At 37.5% G+C, this 18,296-nt stretch overlaps 3 protein-coding genes across 5 annotated transcripts; 1 reads left to right on the top strand and 2 right to left on the bottom strand.

Moving 5' to 3' along the window:
• Nucleotides 1-349: 349 nt before the first annotated feature.
• Nucleotides 350-2,887, bottom strand: LOC127662395 (interleukin-17A-like). Its single transcript, XM_052153542.1, has 3 exons — nucleotides 2,855-2,887; nucleotides 2,417-2,577; nucleotides 350-575 (listed from the first exon to the last, which is right to left on the bottom strand). Exons 1-3 carry the CDS (start codon nucleotides 2,885-2,887, stop codon nucleotides 350-352), a joined length of 420 nt encoding a protein of 139 aa, XP_052009502.1.
• Nucleotides 2,888-11,761: 8,874 nt separating this feature from the next.
• Nucleotides 11,762-12,894, top strand: LOC127662394 (interleukin-17F-like). The gene is made up of 3 exons (XM_052153541.1): nucleotides 11,762-11,846; nucleotides 11,931-12,133; nucleotides 12,470-12,894. The coding sequence occupies exons 1-3, from the start codon at nucleotides 11,802-11,804 to the stop codon at nucleotides 12,711-12,713; spliced, it is 492 nt and encodes a 163-aa protein (XP_052009501.1). The 5' UTR covers nucleotides 11,762-11,801; the 3' UTR covers nucleotides 12,714-12,894.
• A 212-nt stretch (nucleotides 12,895-13,106) lies between these two features.
• On the bottom strand, nucleotides 13,107-18,289 carry LOC127662393 (stathmin-4-like). Of its 3 annotated transcripts, XM_052153540.1 has the most exons (7): nucleotides 18,202-18,289; nucleotides 16,529-16,577; nucleotides 16,314-16,409; nucleotides 15,489-15,694; nucleotides 14,922-15,113; nucleotides 14,457-14,474; nucleotides 13,107-13,714 (listed from the first exon to the last, which is right to left on the bottom strand). In XM_052153540.1, the coding sequence occupies exons 2-7, from the start codon at nucleotides 16,539-16,541 to the stop codon at nucleotides 13,706-13,708; spliced, it is 534 nt and encodes a 177-aa protein (XP_052009500.1). In that variant the 5' UTR covers nucleotides 16,542-16,577; nucleotides 18,202-18,289; the 3' UTR covers nucleotides 13,107-13,705. The 3 variants fall into 3 exon arrangements, with proteins under 3 accessions (XP_052009500.1, XP_052009497.1, XP_052009498.1); XM_052153537.1 differs by lacking the exon at nucleotides 13,107-13,714 and having other exon boundaries at nucleotides 13,787-14,474; XM_052153538.1 differs by lacking the exon at nucleotides 13,107-13,714 and having other exon boundaries at nucleotides 13,787-14,474; nucleotides 18,212-18,262.
• Between the last annotated feature and the right edge of the window lie 7 nt (nucleotides 18,290-18,296).

Here is an 18,296-nt window from a genome sequence, read left to right as displayed (position 1 = left end):
ATATAACATCTGTAACTTAAAATCTCAAAATAACAATACAGAAAGACTTTTTGTTGAAATACATTTGCCAAAAAGAAAAAAGAAAAATTCTCAGCCTAATTGGAACAAATAAATAAGGTAATTCAGACACATTTCAATTTTTTACATTTATGCATTTGGCAGACGCTTTTATCCAAAGCGACTTACAGTGAGTGCCCTTATTACAGGGACAATCCCCCCGGAGCAACCTGGAGTTAAGTGCCTTGCTCAAGGACACAATTGTGGTGGCTGTGGGGATTGAACCGACAACCTTCTGCTTACCAGTTCATTGCTTTAGCCCACTACGCCAACACCACTCCACTGACAACAATCAAGAGGTTTTGGCCCATACACATGTACAACCCACTATCACGCTCTCAGAAGTCACCCTGAAGCACTTCCTGTTTTGCGTATCCTGTTTCAGTACCAGTGTGTCCTGATATATGGGCAAAGAGTTCAATCTCTCGTCCACACCGGTGTTGAGATAGCTGCAATATTCTGAAAGACACTGGGCTTCAAAGATTACCTGTGTTATTCTGAGGGAGGAAACGTTTGGACTGAAAGCAGAGACAAAAAGAAAAAAATTATTTTGCTGATGCAAAACCCACAGAACTGATAAAGATTCACTCTGCTCAATGTTTCACTTTGACATTACATCACACGCTGTACCTTAAAACCACTTCCACTTAATTTCACAACTTCGCCACACTGCAAAAAATTATTTTAAAGACTATAGTAAAGTATTTTTGTCTTGTTTTCCTGTAAAATTAATCATTCTTACAACCTGATTTATTTACTTGTCAAGCAAAATGGGATGAGATATTAAGTCTTGTTTTAAGATAAATCTGACAAAATATTTAAAACAAGAAAAATAAATCTGTTATGATTCAGACGAGGGCAGACGAGACAAAACAAAACAATACAGGGAACAAACAAAACATCCACGAGGGGAAAATAAAGTATAAACATGAGAAACATCCACGGAGGGCACAGGCAGGAACACAATCAAGGACAACCATAACATACATTTGACAACCGACAATGAATGAACAAACAAACAGGGTTTAAATACAGAAGGATGATGATGATTAAATTACATACAGGTGAGAACAATGACACTGGTAGTGATGAGGGCAGGGGATTATGGGAAGTGTAGTTCGGGATGGCAAGTGAGAAACACAGGGCAGACAACAGGGGATCGTGACATAACCCCCCCTCAAAGGAGCGGAATCCAGACACTCCTAAAAAAATGAAAAAACCCACAAAAACAAAATTGTCCAAGGAGTGAAGGCGGAGCCATGGAAGATTCAGGGGCGGAGCCATGGAGGGCGGATCCGTGGAAGATTCAGGTGGCAGAGCCATGGAAGGCTCAGGAGGCGGAACCGTAGAAGGCTCTGGAGATGGAGCCGTGGAAGGTTCTGAAGGCGGAGCCTTGGAAGGCTCAGGAGGTGGAGTCGTGGAAGGCGGAGCCGTGGAAGGCTCAGGAGGCGGAGCTGTGGAAGGCTCAGGAGGTGGAGCCGTAGAAGTCTCTGGCGACGGAGCCGTGAAAGGCGGAGCCGTGGTAGGCAGCGCCGTAGAAGGCTCTGGAGGCGGAGCCGGGGGAGGCTCGGGGGGCGGAGCCCTGGGAGGCTCGAGGCTACAGGCGCTGGCTCTGGGACGGTCGAGGCTACAGGCGCTGGCTCTGGGACGGTCGAGGCTGGCAACGCTGGCTCTGGAACAGACGAGGCTTCCAGCGCGTCGGCCGTGGCAGGTGTGAAGGGACGAGCCATGGAAGCCTGGGGGTTGACCACCGTGGGAGGAGAGGTGAAGTCCTGGACAAGTCCTCAACACCCACAGTGAACGGTGAGCCGCTAACTCGCAGAGACTCCTCCACGAAGTCTAGGAGCATCCAATGAGGGGTCGCCGGTGGCAACAGGTCCCTTAATGCCTCGTTGAGGTTTCCCATGAAGAACGCCACCATGGAATACTCTGGAGAGTATTATTTTTAACAAGTTTATTTTGCCTAAACCATTGGTAGATATTTAAGTTTAAGTCTAAAGTTTACTAAATTTGATTACATTTCTCTCAAAATAAGACTTAAAATATTATGCCAGTTTGCTTGTCAAGTAAATAAATCACATTTTAAGAATTTTTAGATATTTTTACTGGAAAACAAGACAAAAATACATGAAGTGCATGGCAGCTAGGTTAAGGTTAACCTCTAAAAACATGGCAATAAAGCAGCTTCCTTAACTTTGTGCAGCAAATAATTAGCATCAACCAATGTTATCACACAAGACCAAACTGAATGATGGTCAACTGAATAATGTTTATCTCTAAGTAGCTTCAAAACAGTTATATTGACTCTATCTTCTTTCTGGTTTAAGATTTTGTGATAGTTTGTGATTTTGAAACTTACATCCAGGTCCATGCAGATAGCGAGCGTTTGTTGCCATTTACATCCGTGTTTGCTGCCTGAGAGGAATCGTAGTCACTGGAAATCGTCAACCCAGTGTCGCATATTGGTTTCTGTCCTTGTTTGGCATATGTAAGTCCCACCAGCACACAGCCTAGCAAAACCTGAGAGAAAAAACATATCATCAGTTATGATATTGTTTGATCTTTAGGCATATGGCATAAAACCAATTTTGCCCATTGTAGGAAAGGATCAACCCACTAAGAAAGCATTTTTCATGTTATATTCCAAGCGTCTTTTCATTGCAACAAGCTAAATGTAATCTTAAACTAGTTTTAAGATGAATCTTTTATTAACCAATGTTCCAAAGTTATTAAGTATAAAGCTAGCTAACAGAGTCATGTTATTTAATTAACTCCATTATCGTTTTGTTCTTCTCACCATGTATTTAGTGTTGACGAAGTTCAGAAACATCTTTAATGCTCTCTTATGCTCTTCCACTGTGAAAATGGTTCTCTTAGCTCATCTATTTATGCAACACTCGTTTGTGATTGCATAGATAATATAGTCTACTTCTGACCTAGATTCCCTCATCAGATCAATTGATAGGTAAGGGGTGCTTTGTGTAGACCTAGATTTTGCCACTTATTTTCCTGTAATCAAAAGATTACTTTGGCAAGGTTGAAGATCCATTTTACCAAATTTCATTGTAAAAAAAAATGGACGAATCAGGCTTTTGGGGCTAAGTTATCAAGATTTTTGAGTTTTGTTTTTTTTTTTGTGAAGAATCATGAAATTCTATTGGGTGGTGTCTAGTTTGATAAGGTTTTGGAATGAGAAAAATTTCCAGAAATGTTGATTGAGCATTCATTTACCTCAGAGTTATGGAAATATTTAATGTGAAGGTCATTTTCATGCAGGTTCCATTCTGTTCTTTCAAGAACAATAAACAATTTGCCTTTAACAAATGCAAAATGACGTCAACTTGCTGTCAGTTAAACTTTTACCAGACCTAAAGAAAATGTACTTATTAATAACCAAAAATCTACCAGACATTGGAATTTTTTTGCAGAGTGAACATTCATTATTTGCATACTAACTTACTAATTTAAAAGGACACCCATGCTAAGGCTGATCTTAGGCCTTCAGCACATTTGGTGCTTGAACCACTAATGATGCATTCCAGAGCTTTGTAAATGTTAATTTATGAAATGCAAAACCTATATATATAAATATATGTAAGTATTTCACCAACTGAAGATCCACACAAGTCACTTATTCTTATTTGTTTTTTAAATAAATAAAGGTACATTTGTAGTTTCAACATTATTTAAAAAATATGTAAATTTGTTACAATTTACTGATGTAGCGAAATTGAGATCCCTATATATTTTTTCACAATTTAACCATGTAGGGCTTTCAAAATAAAGACACAAAAAGGAATTTTTTTTTTTTAAACCAGTATCTAAAAGGATATTAGGATATCTTTAAAACTTCTGTATTTGTAGACACCCCAACTTTGGCAAAACAACACAAAAAATGGGTTTCCCCCACTTTTGGTCTCACATCATAGGCATAAATTCAAAAATGCTACTGAAGTCAACTGAATTTAGTACTAGACTTAACTATCTGATGCTGTCACCTTTTATTTATTATTATCGGCTGTTTTGCTCAAATAATGGGCATAAACTCTTTAATTCTTCCAAATTAATGGATAACTCAGTAAATATTGTCATAGCATATTATACTTTGGCTTCCATCATCATTTACACTTCCGTCATGTACAGATTTTTCTCTTATGGAAAGAAATTGGTACTTTAATTCACCAAAGTGGCATCAACCAATGCTAATCAGACCTAAATTGGAGAGCGTTCCACCTCAGGTGGACACGGCGGTTGCGATCCACCTGTGTCCCAAGAACGGCACCACCTGGCGGGACCGCCCGGTACTCCCCTCCAAGGCCTGTAGGACAACGTCATCACTGACTGCGAAAGCCTACAGTGCCACTGGACAGGCCGCCTCCACCTTGCATGCCTTGGCTCTCCTGCAGGTACACCAAGCCAAGGCACTCAAAGATCTGCACCTGGGTAGTCCCGATCCCTACATGCTGCAGGAACTGCGCTCTGCCATTGACCTCGCTCTCAGAGCTACGAAGGTCACAGCGCAAGCACTCAGGCAGGCGATGGCCACCCTCGTGGTCCAGGAACGCCACCTGTGGCTGAACTTGGTTGAGATGCGCGATGTTGACAAAGCCTGCTTTCTCAACGCCCCGTCTCCCAGTTCGGTCTCTTCGGCAACACCGTCGACGACATCACCCAGTAGTTTTCGGCAGTGAAGAAACAGACAGAGGCCATCTCTCACATCATGCTGCGCCGTCGTAGCGCAGGCCATCCCCCGTCTGCTCGCCGTGGGCGTCCCCCTGTGAAGAAACCACCGGCAGCTCCACCTCAACCTGGGCCCATCTCTCAGCCCCAGCGTCGAGTGCCCCGCAGGCGGCATACGACCCCGTTTCCAGGACCTCTTCTAGGGCCCGTAAAACCCCACAGGACCTCCTCCTCTGTCTATAACCCGCCCGCTCCCCTTTATACCCATATGTCCTGGGGCAGGACTTATCAATTATCAGTGTCGCTGAACTTATGTGTATTTGGCATGGGATAACCCAGTATTATGTTTTGGATGCATGCATGTCTCATGTGGAATCGACCAATGAGCCAAATATCTGAGACCGAATGCATAATAATAAAACAAAATCTTTGGTCAATTTGTCAATCGGCCTATGTAATTTATTGAAATGTAATCTGGGAAGTTTACCCTTCCAAATAAAGGACTTCACTATGCTATCAAATTGTTTGAAGTAAGAGAGGGGGAGAGACTGTAGCAGGTACATTTTGGAATACAATTAATTTTAATAAAATTAACCTACCCGTAATGAATGCCCACCTGCCCAAATCGCTCGAAAAACTTTTTATTAAAGGGTGAAAATTAACTCTGACTAAATCACATAAATTTGCTGGGAATAAAATACCCAAATAATTAATGCTATGTTTGGACCATTGAAAGGCACCCGACTGAAAAGCCGTTACTGGGCAGTACACGAGTCAAAGATTTGGATTTAGACCAATTAAATCTGTGTGCCGATGATTTTGAAAAGTAATGGATAATTCTGTGCCAGCTAAGCATAGATCCACTAAGGTCGGAGACGAATAATAAAATATAATTTACATAAAGCGAAAGCTTCGCCACACCTCCCGCCATCACCCCTGGAAAATCCTCCTCCTTTCTTATCGTGGCTGCTATTGGTTTCAGGGCAAAACAGAACAATAGTGGGGAAAGAGGGCAACCCTGCCGGGTGCCCCTATCCAGAGTAACATAATCTGAAATTAATCCATTTGTTTGTACTGCCGCAACTGGGTGTCTATAAAGTAATTTAATCCATCCAATAAAAGTATTCCCGTACCAGTATATTTGTAAAATCTTAAAAAGATAATCTCAATCTACCATATCAAATGCCTTTTCGGCATCAAGTGAGATGGCAGCGACCGGAGTCTTTTCATTCACCACTGACCACATGATATTTATGAAACGCCTAATGTTATGAGAAGAGCTACGGCCCTAAATAAACCCCATCTGATCTACATGTATAAGAGTTGTCATAACTTTACTTAATAACATTTTTACATCTAGCTGGATCAGGGAAATTGGACGGTAACTTATACACTCACTTGGATTTTTGTCCTTTTTCAGAATCAGACTGATCCGGGCTTGTGTCATGGTTGGGGGAAGCTTTCCATTCTTTAATGATTCCATATGAACTTCTAACAAAAGTGGAGCCAGTTCTGTAGCATACGATCTAAAAAATTCAGCGGCAAAGCCATCTGGCCCCGGAGCCTTGCAAGTAGGCAGGGCCTTAATTAATTCGTCAAGCTCCTCCAAGCTTATCTCAGAATCAAGAATATTTTTTGCTCAGTGGTCAATTTAGGGAGTTCTAAAGGTTCCACAAAGTTTCTAATATCTTCATCAGTAGACGAAGATGTGGAACTATAAAGATCAATATAGAATTCTTCAAAAGCATTATTAATATCAATGGCCAAGGCAAATATTTCACCACCAGCAGATTTCACTGAGTGAATGGTAGAAAAAGACTCTCTCTGCTTTGTATACATAGCCAAAAGTGTTCCTTCTTTGTCTCCTGACTCAAAGTATGACTGTCTTGCCCTGAATAATCAAAACTCCATCTTCCGTGACAAAATAGTATTATATCTATATTTCAATCAGGTCAGTACTCTCTCTCTCTGCACTTTTAATATTTCCTTCCATCTCAACGAGTTCTTGCACTTTGTATTTTTTGATGAAATTGGCAAACTGTATAATCTGGCCCCTAAGAACAGCTTTAAGTGCCTCCCAAGCCATGCCACAGAGGATACTGAGGACCAGTTGGTCTCCATATAGACATTAATATCAGTCTTTAACATTTGTTGGAAATCAGGATTTTACAAAATGCTAAATGATTTATTTTTCTCCATATGTGGCAACACCTCTAAACACACCAGGGTGTGATCTGAGACTGAAATGTTTCCAATTGAGCAATCAACATTTATATATATATATATATATATATATATATATATATATATATATATATATATATATATATATATATATATATAAAATCTATTCTAGAATAAATCTTATGGACTGATGAAAAACAATTATAGTCCCTACCAGATGGGTTTAAACGTCTCCAAATATCTGTAAGACCAAGATTTTTACACATCCTGTGAAGAGTCAATGTTGTCATAGGGGGCTTGTACACTTTTGCTTCACTATGATCAAGACTGAGTCCATCAATAGATGAAAGTCTCCTCCCAATATTATATCATGAGGGGTGTCAACGGTTTGCAACATCCCTTCAAGATCTGTAAAAAAATCCCTGATCATCAACGTTAGGTGCGTAAACATTAGCCAAAATAAACAATAATAATGACTCTTCCTAATTTATCATTAATCTGTTTGAATAATTTTAATTGTAGATGTTTATTTATCAATATAATGACTCCCCTGCTTTTACTTGAGCCAGCACTCTAGATAACACGTCCACCCCATATCTTCCCAAATTTTTCAGCTACCTGCGGGGAAAGATGAGTTTCTTGAAGAAATACTATATCATATTTCTTACGTTTAAGAAAAGAAATAAACTTCCTTGGTGCCCCAACTCATTCACATTCCAGGTGGAGATAATCAACTCATATTAACATTTGACATTTTGATATAATAGAAAAATAAATTGAGTGTCAAAAACAAAATTATTAAGACCACGTTTCAACATTAGTGCAACAATAAAACCCAGAGCTTCCCCCCGAACAATACAAGCAGAAAAAAGAAAAACGTGCACATTAATCCCGTGCACGACAGCGCCAACCAGTGTCGATCCCTCTAAACTCAATGACTCCATGCATGCCTATGAGAGTCCCCACAACAGCTTTGCTCCAGACAATAGAAGGCGCAAGCACAAAGAACAAGCAGATTCATTCACAGCCGTCCCGAAGGGATGTTCCTCCACAAAACAAACTCCAGCCGTTAGGCAGAACCAGCACAAAAAGAAACAAAACAGGCGTCCCGGTTCTCGGACGATCAAGAGTCGAGTTGACTCAGAGGCCACATTAGAAACACACCATGATTTCCTCAGTCCATCAACTCTATAAAATACATTGCTTGTTGTAGGCATGTACTGTAGATATTTTGCGGTCATCCTTATCACTAGCCGGCAACATCAGTGTAGCAATCTTCCGTCAATGCAAACGTTTCTTGAAGGAGTGTTATTCCACAAAACAAACTCCAGCCGCTAGGCGGAGCCAACACAAAAAGAAACAAAAACGACACCCAGCTTTCTCAGACAGCCAAGTGTAAGTACATCGAGTCAACCCACTCACATAAGAAATCATTATCCAGTAATTCATATCCAAATTAATGAATAAATAAATGACCAATGTCTGGGCCCATGAATTTTTGTGACAGCCCTGCCCCTAATACATATAATTTCTGAATATCTAAGCAAGCAACCAATCAAACATTAACTTAATATCAAATTTGGCAAATAGTTGATATTAGTGTGTGACTTCCATAAATGGAGATTTGTATCATGGCTGCCCTGAGGCTTAACCCAGAGTTATGTCACTATTATGCACTTCTTTGATGTGGTGGGTCATAATGCAGAAATCCTCTCTCTTTCTGTTGTTAAAAAAAAAAATCAGATTGACTAATGGTTTACACTATTTACACAACTGCAGTCAGCGCCGGAAACCACTCAGCAGTTCTCTGACCTCATTTACCCATTTTGCCTTTGATACTAGAAAAGAATGCATATGGTAGTATTACATATGGCTTTGATGAAATAAGCCTTTGATATGATCATGTGATTTGTTTATAATTTTTTCCTCAAAGATCTATGAAACCTGAAAGCAGATTAATGAAAGTTTAAGGTAGTCACTAAAATGTAAGGTCTTCATTTGTGTAGTAATGACCAATGTTTTTTTTTTTTTTTCAACTTTTACAGGTTACAACTTTTGTACCTCAAACAATTAAAAGATCATTGTTCATTTAAAAAATAATAGGAACATTAAAAATAATAGGAACATTAATAATATGCCTTCAATAGTATGCCTCCAGAGTTATCAATGCTGAAATTTGTGTAAAGTGGTGAAACTGTGAAAATGAAGATCAGTTGTGTGGAAAATCCTATGCTCATATGTGGGTCACTATGAAAGCCCCCTTGTTCCTTGATGTCAGTTAACTGAAATCCTCTTTGTGAGTAAGAAAGTAGTTGTATGATTCCTAGACATTTTGAAACTCCCAAATGTAGGTCAGTGGTATTCGTCACATTAACAAAAGGTGCTGTCCTTTGTGTTATGGTAATACTATAGTATAATATTTGTATAATTTGTTCATTTAACAAGATGAAAAAATGATACAAATATTATACTATAGTATAGTGTTTATTAATCACACATAATACTGATTATTTATCTTCAAAAAAAGAATTTCTTTAAATGCATGGACCTAAACAAAACTGACATTTGAGGAAATAACTATTTGTTAATCCAAGCATCATTATTACTTTAATAGAAGCTGCTATTGATTTTTTAAAACCTCATGCCCTTGCTATGGACATGAATTATAACTCAAATCACATGGCTTATTGAGGAGAGGTGTTCTATTACTTTCTAAATTATTGGACTTTTTGGACAGTTTTCCCCTAGTGGATGATTAAAAAAATCATATAGACTTAGGCCATATCCACACTAAAAGTTTAAGTTTGAAAACTTTGTTTTCAGATTTTCAACATCATCATTTTCAAAAGCATTATGGAGATTTTATTTATATATATATATATATTTTTTTTTTTTGCCCTTTTCTCCCCTATTTGGAATGCCCTATTCCCAATGTGCTCTAAGTCCTCATGGTGGCGTAGTGACTCACCTCAATCCGGTTAGCGGAGAATGAATCTCTGTTGCCTCCGCGTCTGAGACAGTAAATCCACACATCTTATCACGTGGCTTGTTGAGCGCGTTACCGCGGAGACCTGGTGCATGTGGATGTTCACGCTGTTCTTCGAGGCATATACAGAACAACTCACCAAGTGCCCCACCGAGAGTGAGAATGGCATTATAGCGACCATAAGGAGGTTAACCTAATGTGACTCTACCGAGGCCAATTGGTTGCTTAGGAAACCTGACTGGAGTCACTCAGCCCATCTGGTTTAGAACTTGCGACTCCAGGATGGAGAGCATTTTCAAAAGTCTCCATTTTCAGTGAAGGAATACACAGTTTCAATGTGAATGAGATGCATAAACGTAGCAAAACTCATGCATTTTCAAATGTTAATGTATTAGTGTGTACATGGTCTTACATTAATGGAGAGACCCGAGCCATGTCCCATGACCAGGACATCATGTAGAGACTCATGGGTTCCTTTAGACCACCAAGCAACCACCCAGAACACTCTAGAAACCCCCCAGAACACCTTAGCAACTACACACCAATTCACAAGCAGCAAGCAACAACACCCAAGCATCATTGCGGTGACTTTTTAATGGACAAACACCACTAATATTTTCTTCCGAAAATGTAAAAATCTAGTTTTTGTTGTATTGTTGTTTGTTTTAGTTTTGTTGTATATATGGTCCCCCAATCATTCGAATTGTCAGAGTTTGACAGGGTCAGACCACTAAATTTAACCACATTTGACGTAATTGCAAACCATCACCCGATGTGGGAAAATGTACATCTGTGAGGTGCAAGCTATCATAGACTTGGGACGGAAGTCGCTAAACTGACATGGCATGCAAACTGTAAATTGAGGCCAATGGCATTAACAGGATGCAATATGAGAGCTGAAGAAAACACAATAGAATATTATGGTTGTTAAGGTGCACTAAGAACACTCATAATAGGTTAGTGACCCCCAAAAGCTGTACATTTGTACATTTAAGCCACACTTAAAAATCTATGAATGTCATTGCATTAGATTACAAAATATATAAAAAAAGTGTAATTTATCAAATAAGAAAATAAATAACAAAACGCAAGTGCATTTGGAGCCATTATATAGAGCAAGTGCACTTTTCAAGCAAAATATAATAGACAAATATATATATTTGTATATGTTTGAAATAATTAAACAATAGACATCTTGTTCAAAAGTTAGACAATAAATATTTGGAACTAACTATTAAACTAAGTGGAACATATCAATGAATTACTTCATACATCTATTAAAAATCACATTGGGATAATAAACTTCAGAGTTGCTGTAAAAATGGCTAAAAACTTTAATTTTGAGAAAAGCTCTAGCATCCTTTATTTGCACATGCTTCTTGGTTTGATATTATGCTATCTAATCACATAACGTTTAAATGCTTTTTAGTGTTGCTGAAGTGTCAAAATATTTTGGAGCCATTATATAGAGAAAGTGGTCATTAAAAATGTCTGTCCTTGCTTTTATGGCTTTGTTATTGTTTCTTTAAGGTTAGGGTTTGGGGTTAAGGGCTATAGCATTAATTTAATGAACATTGTCTAAATCTGCTAATGCATTCTTTTAAAAGACAGTTTAACATTGTTTCATCAGCCATTAAAATTGTCAAAACTCATAATGATGGAATGGAAATAGTATTTTGATATGTAATTATAATGACACAATACATTCCAACTGATATTTTTGCTGACATATTGATATGACAATGCAAAAGCTGAACCATCATTAATCACAGGAAGTGCACCTACACCACTGCGATTGCAGGAACAGGCCACTATATATAAACTGTACCTGCCATTGCAAAGTAGAGCAGCAAATGACATTTGACAGAGAACACAGCTGTAATCTTTAAATAAAATGAGTGCAAGAATGGCATCTGCTTTTAACATCCAGTTCCTCACGGTGAGTATTTCTGAAACTTTGACGATGGCCTGTCAATTACTATGTAGGATTTGTATGTCTAAAATGGCAATACATCTTTCACAGGTGAATTGTATGATGGGGCTCCTTCTAATATCACTTGTGGTTGAGGGCGCACCTTCGAAGATGTCTCCAAAGAAAGGAAATCACAAGACAGCAGAAGAATCGGATCCACCATCATACAGACTGATCTTGGATCCTCAGTTCAAACCTTCATCTAGCCTGATCCGTCCAATCAACAATGACTCCATCTCGCCATGGACTTATACGTAAGACCTTGTGTTTCTGTAGTGTTCCTGTAGCTCAACATGGTGCTAGCTATGCCTAAGTCATGGGTTTGATCTCCAGGGAATGCATAGACTGATAAAATGTATAACTTGAATTCTCTGCAAATAGCTTTGATATTGTGTTTCATGATGCTATAATCGCTTTATCTGGAAGACTTAATTGAGTATTTTATGAAACTTTCAAGGTATGTCTCAAACACAATATGATGATCTGTTCAGTATACATCCATTGTTATATAAGTAGCACAAATGCAACTTTTTTTGCAGATAGTTGTATAATTCACTTTAAAATCACTCATGATTCACTCTTTTTCTTAGGTTTACACAGGATGAGAACCTGTATCCCTCTAGCATCGCAGAGGCAAAATGTTTGCTGACTGGCTGTTTGAACATAGGAAACGAAGAGGGCAGTAATTATGCATCCAAACCCATTTACAGGCAAATTTTGGTTTTGAGGAGAATTCGAGGAGACAAGCACAGCTATTACTTCAGACTGGAGAACAAAACCATTGCAGTGGGATGTACATGTGTCCGTCCATATACTGAAGAAGTTAGAACCTGAAGAATTGTATTATGTTCCTCTGTTATAGTAGATGTTTTCTTCTGTCTATTAGTCTTTATAATATTTCTATTTCAAGACTTAAGACTGTTTAATTTGTTCATGTCATCATACATATGTTTGGAAATGTATTTATTTAATTTTTGAATAATTTAAGATTTTTAATATTATTTAATTTAATCAGAAGAACCAGATTCATGTTCATGTTATCATATACATGTTTGATAATTTATTTATTTTATGAATTATATATTTGTAATATTTTTACATGAATTATCTAATTATTTATTGATCAAAACTTGTTTGTAAGGGTATGAGTAATGTATTCAAATGAAGAAAATAAATACATTGGTTTCATAATAAAATGGTTGTATTTTATATTTGTTTTTTTTAAGCATTTTTAAAGATCATATTTCAAATGATTCACACTATAATGGCCCTTATAAAGCCACAAGGACAAAATCATACCAGCAGTCCTTTAATTCCCTCTGACTACAAAATATAGATATTTACAATTTCTGTACAGCCAAATCAGACACCAGCTGATTATGAGGCATGTGAACAAATGTACAGCAGCAAAAGCTTGAGCAGGTTAAAAAAATAGAGGCTCAGAAGACAGAAGACAAAGTGACTGCATCCACATGGGCAAGGTACATGAAACTGTCCCAACGTCACCTGAATTCTCACATACACACAAGTTACCACTCACATTCACGCATTTTTGGCACTGTTGGCATACAAGCTCAACAACACATCACTGTGTTTTCTCGGATTAAGGTTGTAAAGATTTCATCACAATCTTTGATGCTGGCAAGTTGCGTTCATCGTGAAACATTATGGTTCAACATGGCCATCGCACCTTACAATGATACAACAATATCATAATCTGCTTTCAGAGTCCTAAGCTCTTATGTTCCAAGCTAATAAGCTCAGCATGATAGTCAGTCCTTTGGTGAATGATCTCCCATATGATCGGCATGTGTTGTGAGAGGACCTCAAGGCACCTGGAACATAAGTTCAGAGATACATTGATTAGGAACAGGGCAAAAACCACACGGTCACACAAAAAATGGCTTTTCACGTGTTTTATCAAGTACATCACATCATGCAAACATTAAAAATGTCCATTGCGGCCACATTAATACACTAAAGCTTTTATAGTATTTTAGCTGGATTACTACATACATAATACTTCATAAATACAAAGCGAAACTGCAGTACTAAGTACACATCATCTCTAAATACACCAAACAACAGTACTAACATTTAATTAACAGTCGCACAACACAAAAACACATCTTGGTTAACCTAGTTTCCATTCCTGCCTTGACTTTTATCTTTATTTTATCTTTGCCTCCTCAGTACATGAAAAGCTACTGTATACTAAAGACTCTAAAGGATGTGTGATGATGACTCATACATAAATGACTCGCTATGGTCTAAACTACAGTATGTGGTTGAAGGTTTTTATTCCCAACAGTCTGGCGGCAAACAAACAGAATGACTTCCTGCAATCTTGATACCCAATTCCACATCCACGTGATACACAAATTGTTTTGTGTGTCAGCAAACTTGAATATACTTGTTTTTTGGCGCCAAATATCGCAAGATAGGCCTTATAACTGTTAGCATATCTAATGCCAATACACAGCCATTCTTAATATAACTAGCACTTGCTAGGCCTTGTTTTGTAATTTTGTCATTCTACTGCCAGTCCAGTTCCAACTGTTCCTTGTTTTTCCTCACCTCCTCAGCATGTTTGTCCTGGGAAAACAAAGACAGAGAGAAGGAAAACGATTAAATAAGAGCTCTTTTAATAAAGTAAAACCTAATCCCTAAACAGAATTAATGATTTGTTGGCTTGAATACAAATAAAAGTCCCAATAAAATCAGAATTGGAGTATCATGGCTTTTAGTCTGTTAGCATTGAAGCTAGCTATATCCAAACATACACCTACTACTCAACCTTTAGAAAATAGGGCCTATAGGCAATTCAAAATATACAAGTCTTTTTCTTTGAGGAAAATGGACAAAAATTTTGTCTCATATTGTACTCAGACTCAAAGCATTGGTTGGGGGTGTGCCATTATTGGTACTTTGGGCCAAAACAAAGACATTGTAATTCCATTTTGCACCTCTAGAGGTGCTGAAATGACACATTATGGCTTTTAAAATGGAACTGGGTTAAGAGGGTGTCAAAATGTACTATACCTTCTCCTGGAGACGCTCCAGCATGGCAGTGATGTGGGCCTCCCTGTTCTCCTTGTTCATCTCCATTCTTTGATCCAGCTTTTCTTTGGCCATCTTGATGAAGTTGTTGTGTTCCTCTACGGCTTTTTGGGCCACCTCCCGTTCATGTTCTCTCTTCTCAGCCAAGTGCTTCAGAAGCTCAGCTTCTTGACACTGATGGGTTTGAAGGGTCAGAAGAACAATATGAGACTCTGTAGTCAGCCCTTATAAAAAACTTAATTTTCACCAAAGGTTTGCTGCAGGTTCTCCTCTACTGGTGAAGTGCTACAAATTCTGGCAAACATTAACATATGCAAGCTCATTTACATGTGGAAAAAAATGAATGTCGAATTCACAGCAAATTTGCAGCTAGTTTGCGGCAAGTTTGCCACAACTCAAAATGTTTTGTAAGGTAGCTCAAAGCATATCTTCTGTACTTTTGATTGACACACTGCCATGTCTATTATAGAGTTCAAGTTCAGGTACAGGATGCTGAACTGCAGTTTATTTCAGCAATAGCCATATAAGTGAATACAAGATGTTCCTTACCTTTCTTCTCTCCTCAGCTGCATCCAATTTCTTCTGGATCTCTTCCAACGATGGGTCCCTGCGTGGTGGGAATGTGGGATTGAATTCTCTCTGCCCGTCAAAGGATGGTGGTCTGAGTATGACCTCAAAGGCCTGACCTGATGACCGCTTGTTCAGCTCAATGACCTCCATGTCTTTAATAATGCCCAGATTGAGATCCACTACATCTAAAACAGAGGAACAACAAAGAGGTGAATCTCAGGAAAACATATCTAGGTCACATATTTACAGTATAATGATGCAATCTAACAAAATAATGAACAAGAAAATAAAGTTTTTTCCAAGGCCATTTTTAGGGGAATTAAATAAAAATACTGTAATCTAATGATTTTGTATTTAAATCAGAATTTCAGCAATTAAAGTCAGTATAACAAATACTACCATGATGCGTAAATAGTTTACAATTTAAATAATGATACAATATTATTTATTCAAATTATTTATTATTACAGCAATGATAACTATATACAGTATATATATATATAGAATTTATCTTTTTATTTATTTATTTGTTTGTATCACAGTAATGAGAACTGTCAAGGAAATGTTATTAACTGTCAATAAAATAATATCTTAAAATATTAAAGGGCTTAAAGCAGGCCATTGATTTTGGATTTTAATATAATCAGAACAAAGTTCTTGACAGGTTTCGTAAAGTGTACCCAAAATTTATAAATGAAAAGATTACATTTAATAAGTAATTTTGATTTACTATTGATAAACTCTAATCTCTTGCATATGTGTGAGAAATCTAGCTGAAACGACATTTAAAGGGCCTGAAGGTACCTTGTGTTTTCTTGGTGGGCTTTTCCCGCGGTTCTGGTAGGATGCAGGAGCAGAAGAGAGACACTAGAGGAAGCTCCTTCATCTTATCTCTGTATGCTGCAGGAGAGAGAGAGACAAGTTATTTTGAGCAAACATGACTGCAGACATACCATATGCTCACACATCCTTCCTTCTGCCTGATCAAAGTTAACATGCCTACAGCCAGGTGGACGTACCTGCAAGGGTCATCTTTCCTTCAAGTTCACCAAAGCAACTCAGCTAATCCTATAGGAAACAGGATAGATGATGTAATCAGAAACCACAGTTCATCGATTCTTCAGGACATGACTTTGTCCTCACATAAAGGTCCCACTTAGTTTAGCCAGCACAAATAACACATAAATTTAAAACAGAACAGCGAAATCTTAAACACCATAGAACACAACAATATGCTTGCTATAACTTTTAAGCCTTATACAAATCTATTTAAATCCAATAAACAAAGCAAGAAACACATAAATATTAATGTAAATTACTTGATGGCAATCTTTTGCAGTGAGGAGACTATGAATGAATCAGAGTTATTCAAGGTTTGATCGTCTCTCAGCCTACGTGCCTTTTCTATCTGTTTCTCTTATTGCCAAGCCTCTGTCCTTCCTGTGCCCCCTCATTAACAACACTCACGATCGCTGCACACGCTAAAACCTTTGCAACATTATGACATTTTCAATGCGTGGGCTTAATCTATATACTGTATACATAGTTAAACACTTGTATGTTCATTCAAAGATGCATTTATTGCTTTAATATGCTTATAATATTTTATATTAAAATATCTACTGTTTTGATTAGATAACTTTTTCTATAGTATAAGGTATATATATATATATATATATATATATATATATATATATATATATATATATATATATATACCTATGCTATAGGCCTAATATGAGGCTCACAAACTCAACACTCAAATGTATTTTTAATAGCATTGGATGCATGGTATGCTAATTTAGCTTCTGTTTAATTAATGCCAGCAACTCAATTGATTCAACAAATAATATATGCTTTTGTCCAACAAAAGTCAAACATTGATATTGTCACTTATTATTTTCTCAGTTTTAGAGAAGTAAAATAAATAAAAATAAGATTTTTACTTTAATTTTTACATACATTTTGTTTTGGTGCACATCAAGTCATTGTCTTAACCTCCCATTGCTTTCTGATTGAAATAGCATCTTGTTGTTTTGAAACAAGGCGTATGGCACTGTGCAGGGGATGTGGCCTTCTGCACCACAAACATACAATCACACCTCTCACTTCCACCTACAAAAGTGATCAGAGCACGCTCACTGCAGGACCTCCAAAAAAAAATAATAACCCACTAACATTTAAATGCGTGCTTGTCTCCAAATGCCACTTTATAAATTCACTTTTTCCCCTTTGCTCCTATTTTCAACATAGAAATAGAAATGCACTTTGCATTGGAACAATGTTATTATCAACACAGCATTGCTTGATTGCTCTCATAATTGATAATAATAAAGTCCTGATGTGGTATTTAGATGCAAACCTCAACAATGCACATAAATATGTATATGCATAAAATACAATTTATGTAAGCATTATAAGTTGTATAATCCCAGCTTCCCTAAAGCATCAATTTCTTGTTCTGAACCATGCAACCATTGCATTGTAATTCTCAAATGCAAAATAATTCAAGGCATGCCACAATATATTCTGCATTATCAAAATTTGAAATATACAACATCTGCATAGTAGAATCTAAATAATTTCTTTAGTTAAATAAACGTAATCTTAGTCCAGCAACATTCAGATAAAGCATTCTCCCTTTGTCCTGCAAAAGTATTAAAAGTAAATAATGTAATTAAATGATATTCACCTTAACCCACCGACAGGGTGCTGTAAGATTCTGTCTGTCTTGTCCTCACACTCGGTCTGACAGTCTACTGCTGTTTGGATCCTCAACCTGGTAGC

Source organism: Xyrauchen texanus, chromosome 22 (genome assembly GCF_025860055.1).
Source record: "Xyrauchen texanus isolate HMW12.3.18 chromosome 22, RBS_HiC_50CHRs, whole genome shotgun sequence".
Lineage (NCBI taxonomy): Eukaryota > Metazoa > Chordata > Actinopteri > Cypriniformes > Catostomidae > Xyrauchen > Xyrauchen texanus.
Note: the sequence above shows the minus strand (reverse complement) of the source record. Positions and strands in the feature narration are given on the sequence as shown.

What these genes read in the sequence shown, in the direction of transcription:
- LOC127662393 (XM_052153537.1), bottom strand. An exon ending in GCCCACCAAGAAAACACAAG is followed by an intron (nt 15,695 to 16,313) that starts GTACCTTCAGGC and finishes CCTCTGTTTTAG; the next exon opens with ATGTAGTGGATCTCAATCTG. An exon ending in TGGAGCGTCTCCAGGAGAAG is followed by an intron (nt 14,475 to 14,921) that starts GTATAGTACATT and finishes TTGTTTTCCCAG; the next exon opens with GACAAACATGCTGAGGAGGT.
- LOC127662394 (XM_052153541.1), top strand. Translation starts at nt 11,802, where the DNA reads ATGAGTGCAAGAATGGCATCTGCTTTTAACATCCAGTTCCTCACG. An exon ending in TTAACATCCAGTTCCTCACG is followed by an intron (nt 11,847 to 11,930) that starts GTGAGTATTTCT and finishes CATCTTTCACAG; the next exon opens with GTGAATTGTATGATGGGGCT. An exon ending in ATCTCGCCATGGACTTATAC is followed by an intron (nt 12,134 to 12,469) that starts GTAAGACCTTGT and finishes TCTTTTTCTTAG; the next exon opens with GTTTACACAGGATGAGAACC.
- LOC127662395 (XM_052153542.1), bottom strand. Translation starts at nt 2,887, where the DNA reads ATGTTTCTGAACTTCGTCAACACTAAATACATG. An exon ending in TCGTCAACACTAAATACATG is followed by an intron (nt 2,578 to 2,854) that starts GTGAGAAGAACA and finishes TTTTTCTCTCAG; the next exon opens with GTTTTGCTAGGCTGTGTGCT. An exon ending in CTATCTGCATGGACCTGGAT is followed by an intron (nt 576 to 2,416) that starts GTAAGTTTCAAA and finishes CTCTGCTTTCAG; the next exon opens with TCCAAACGTTTCCTCCCTCA.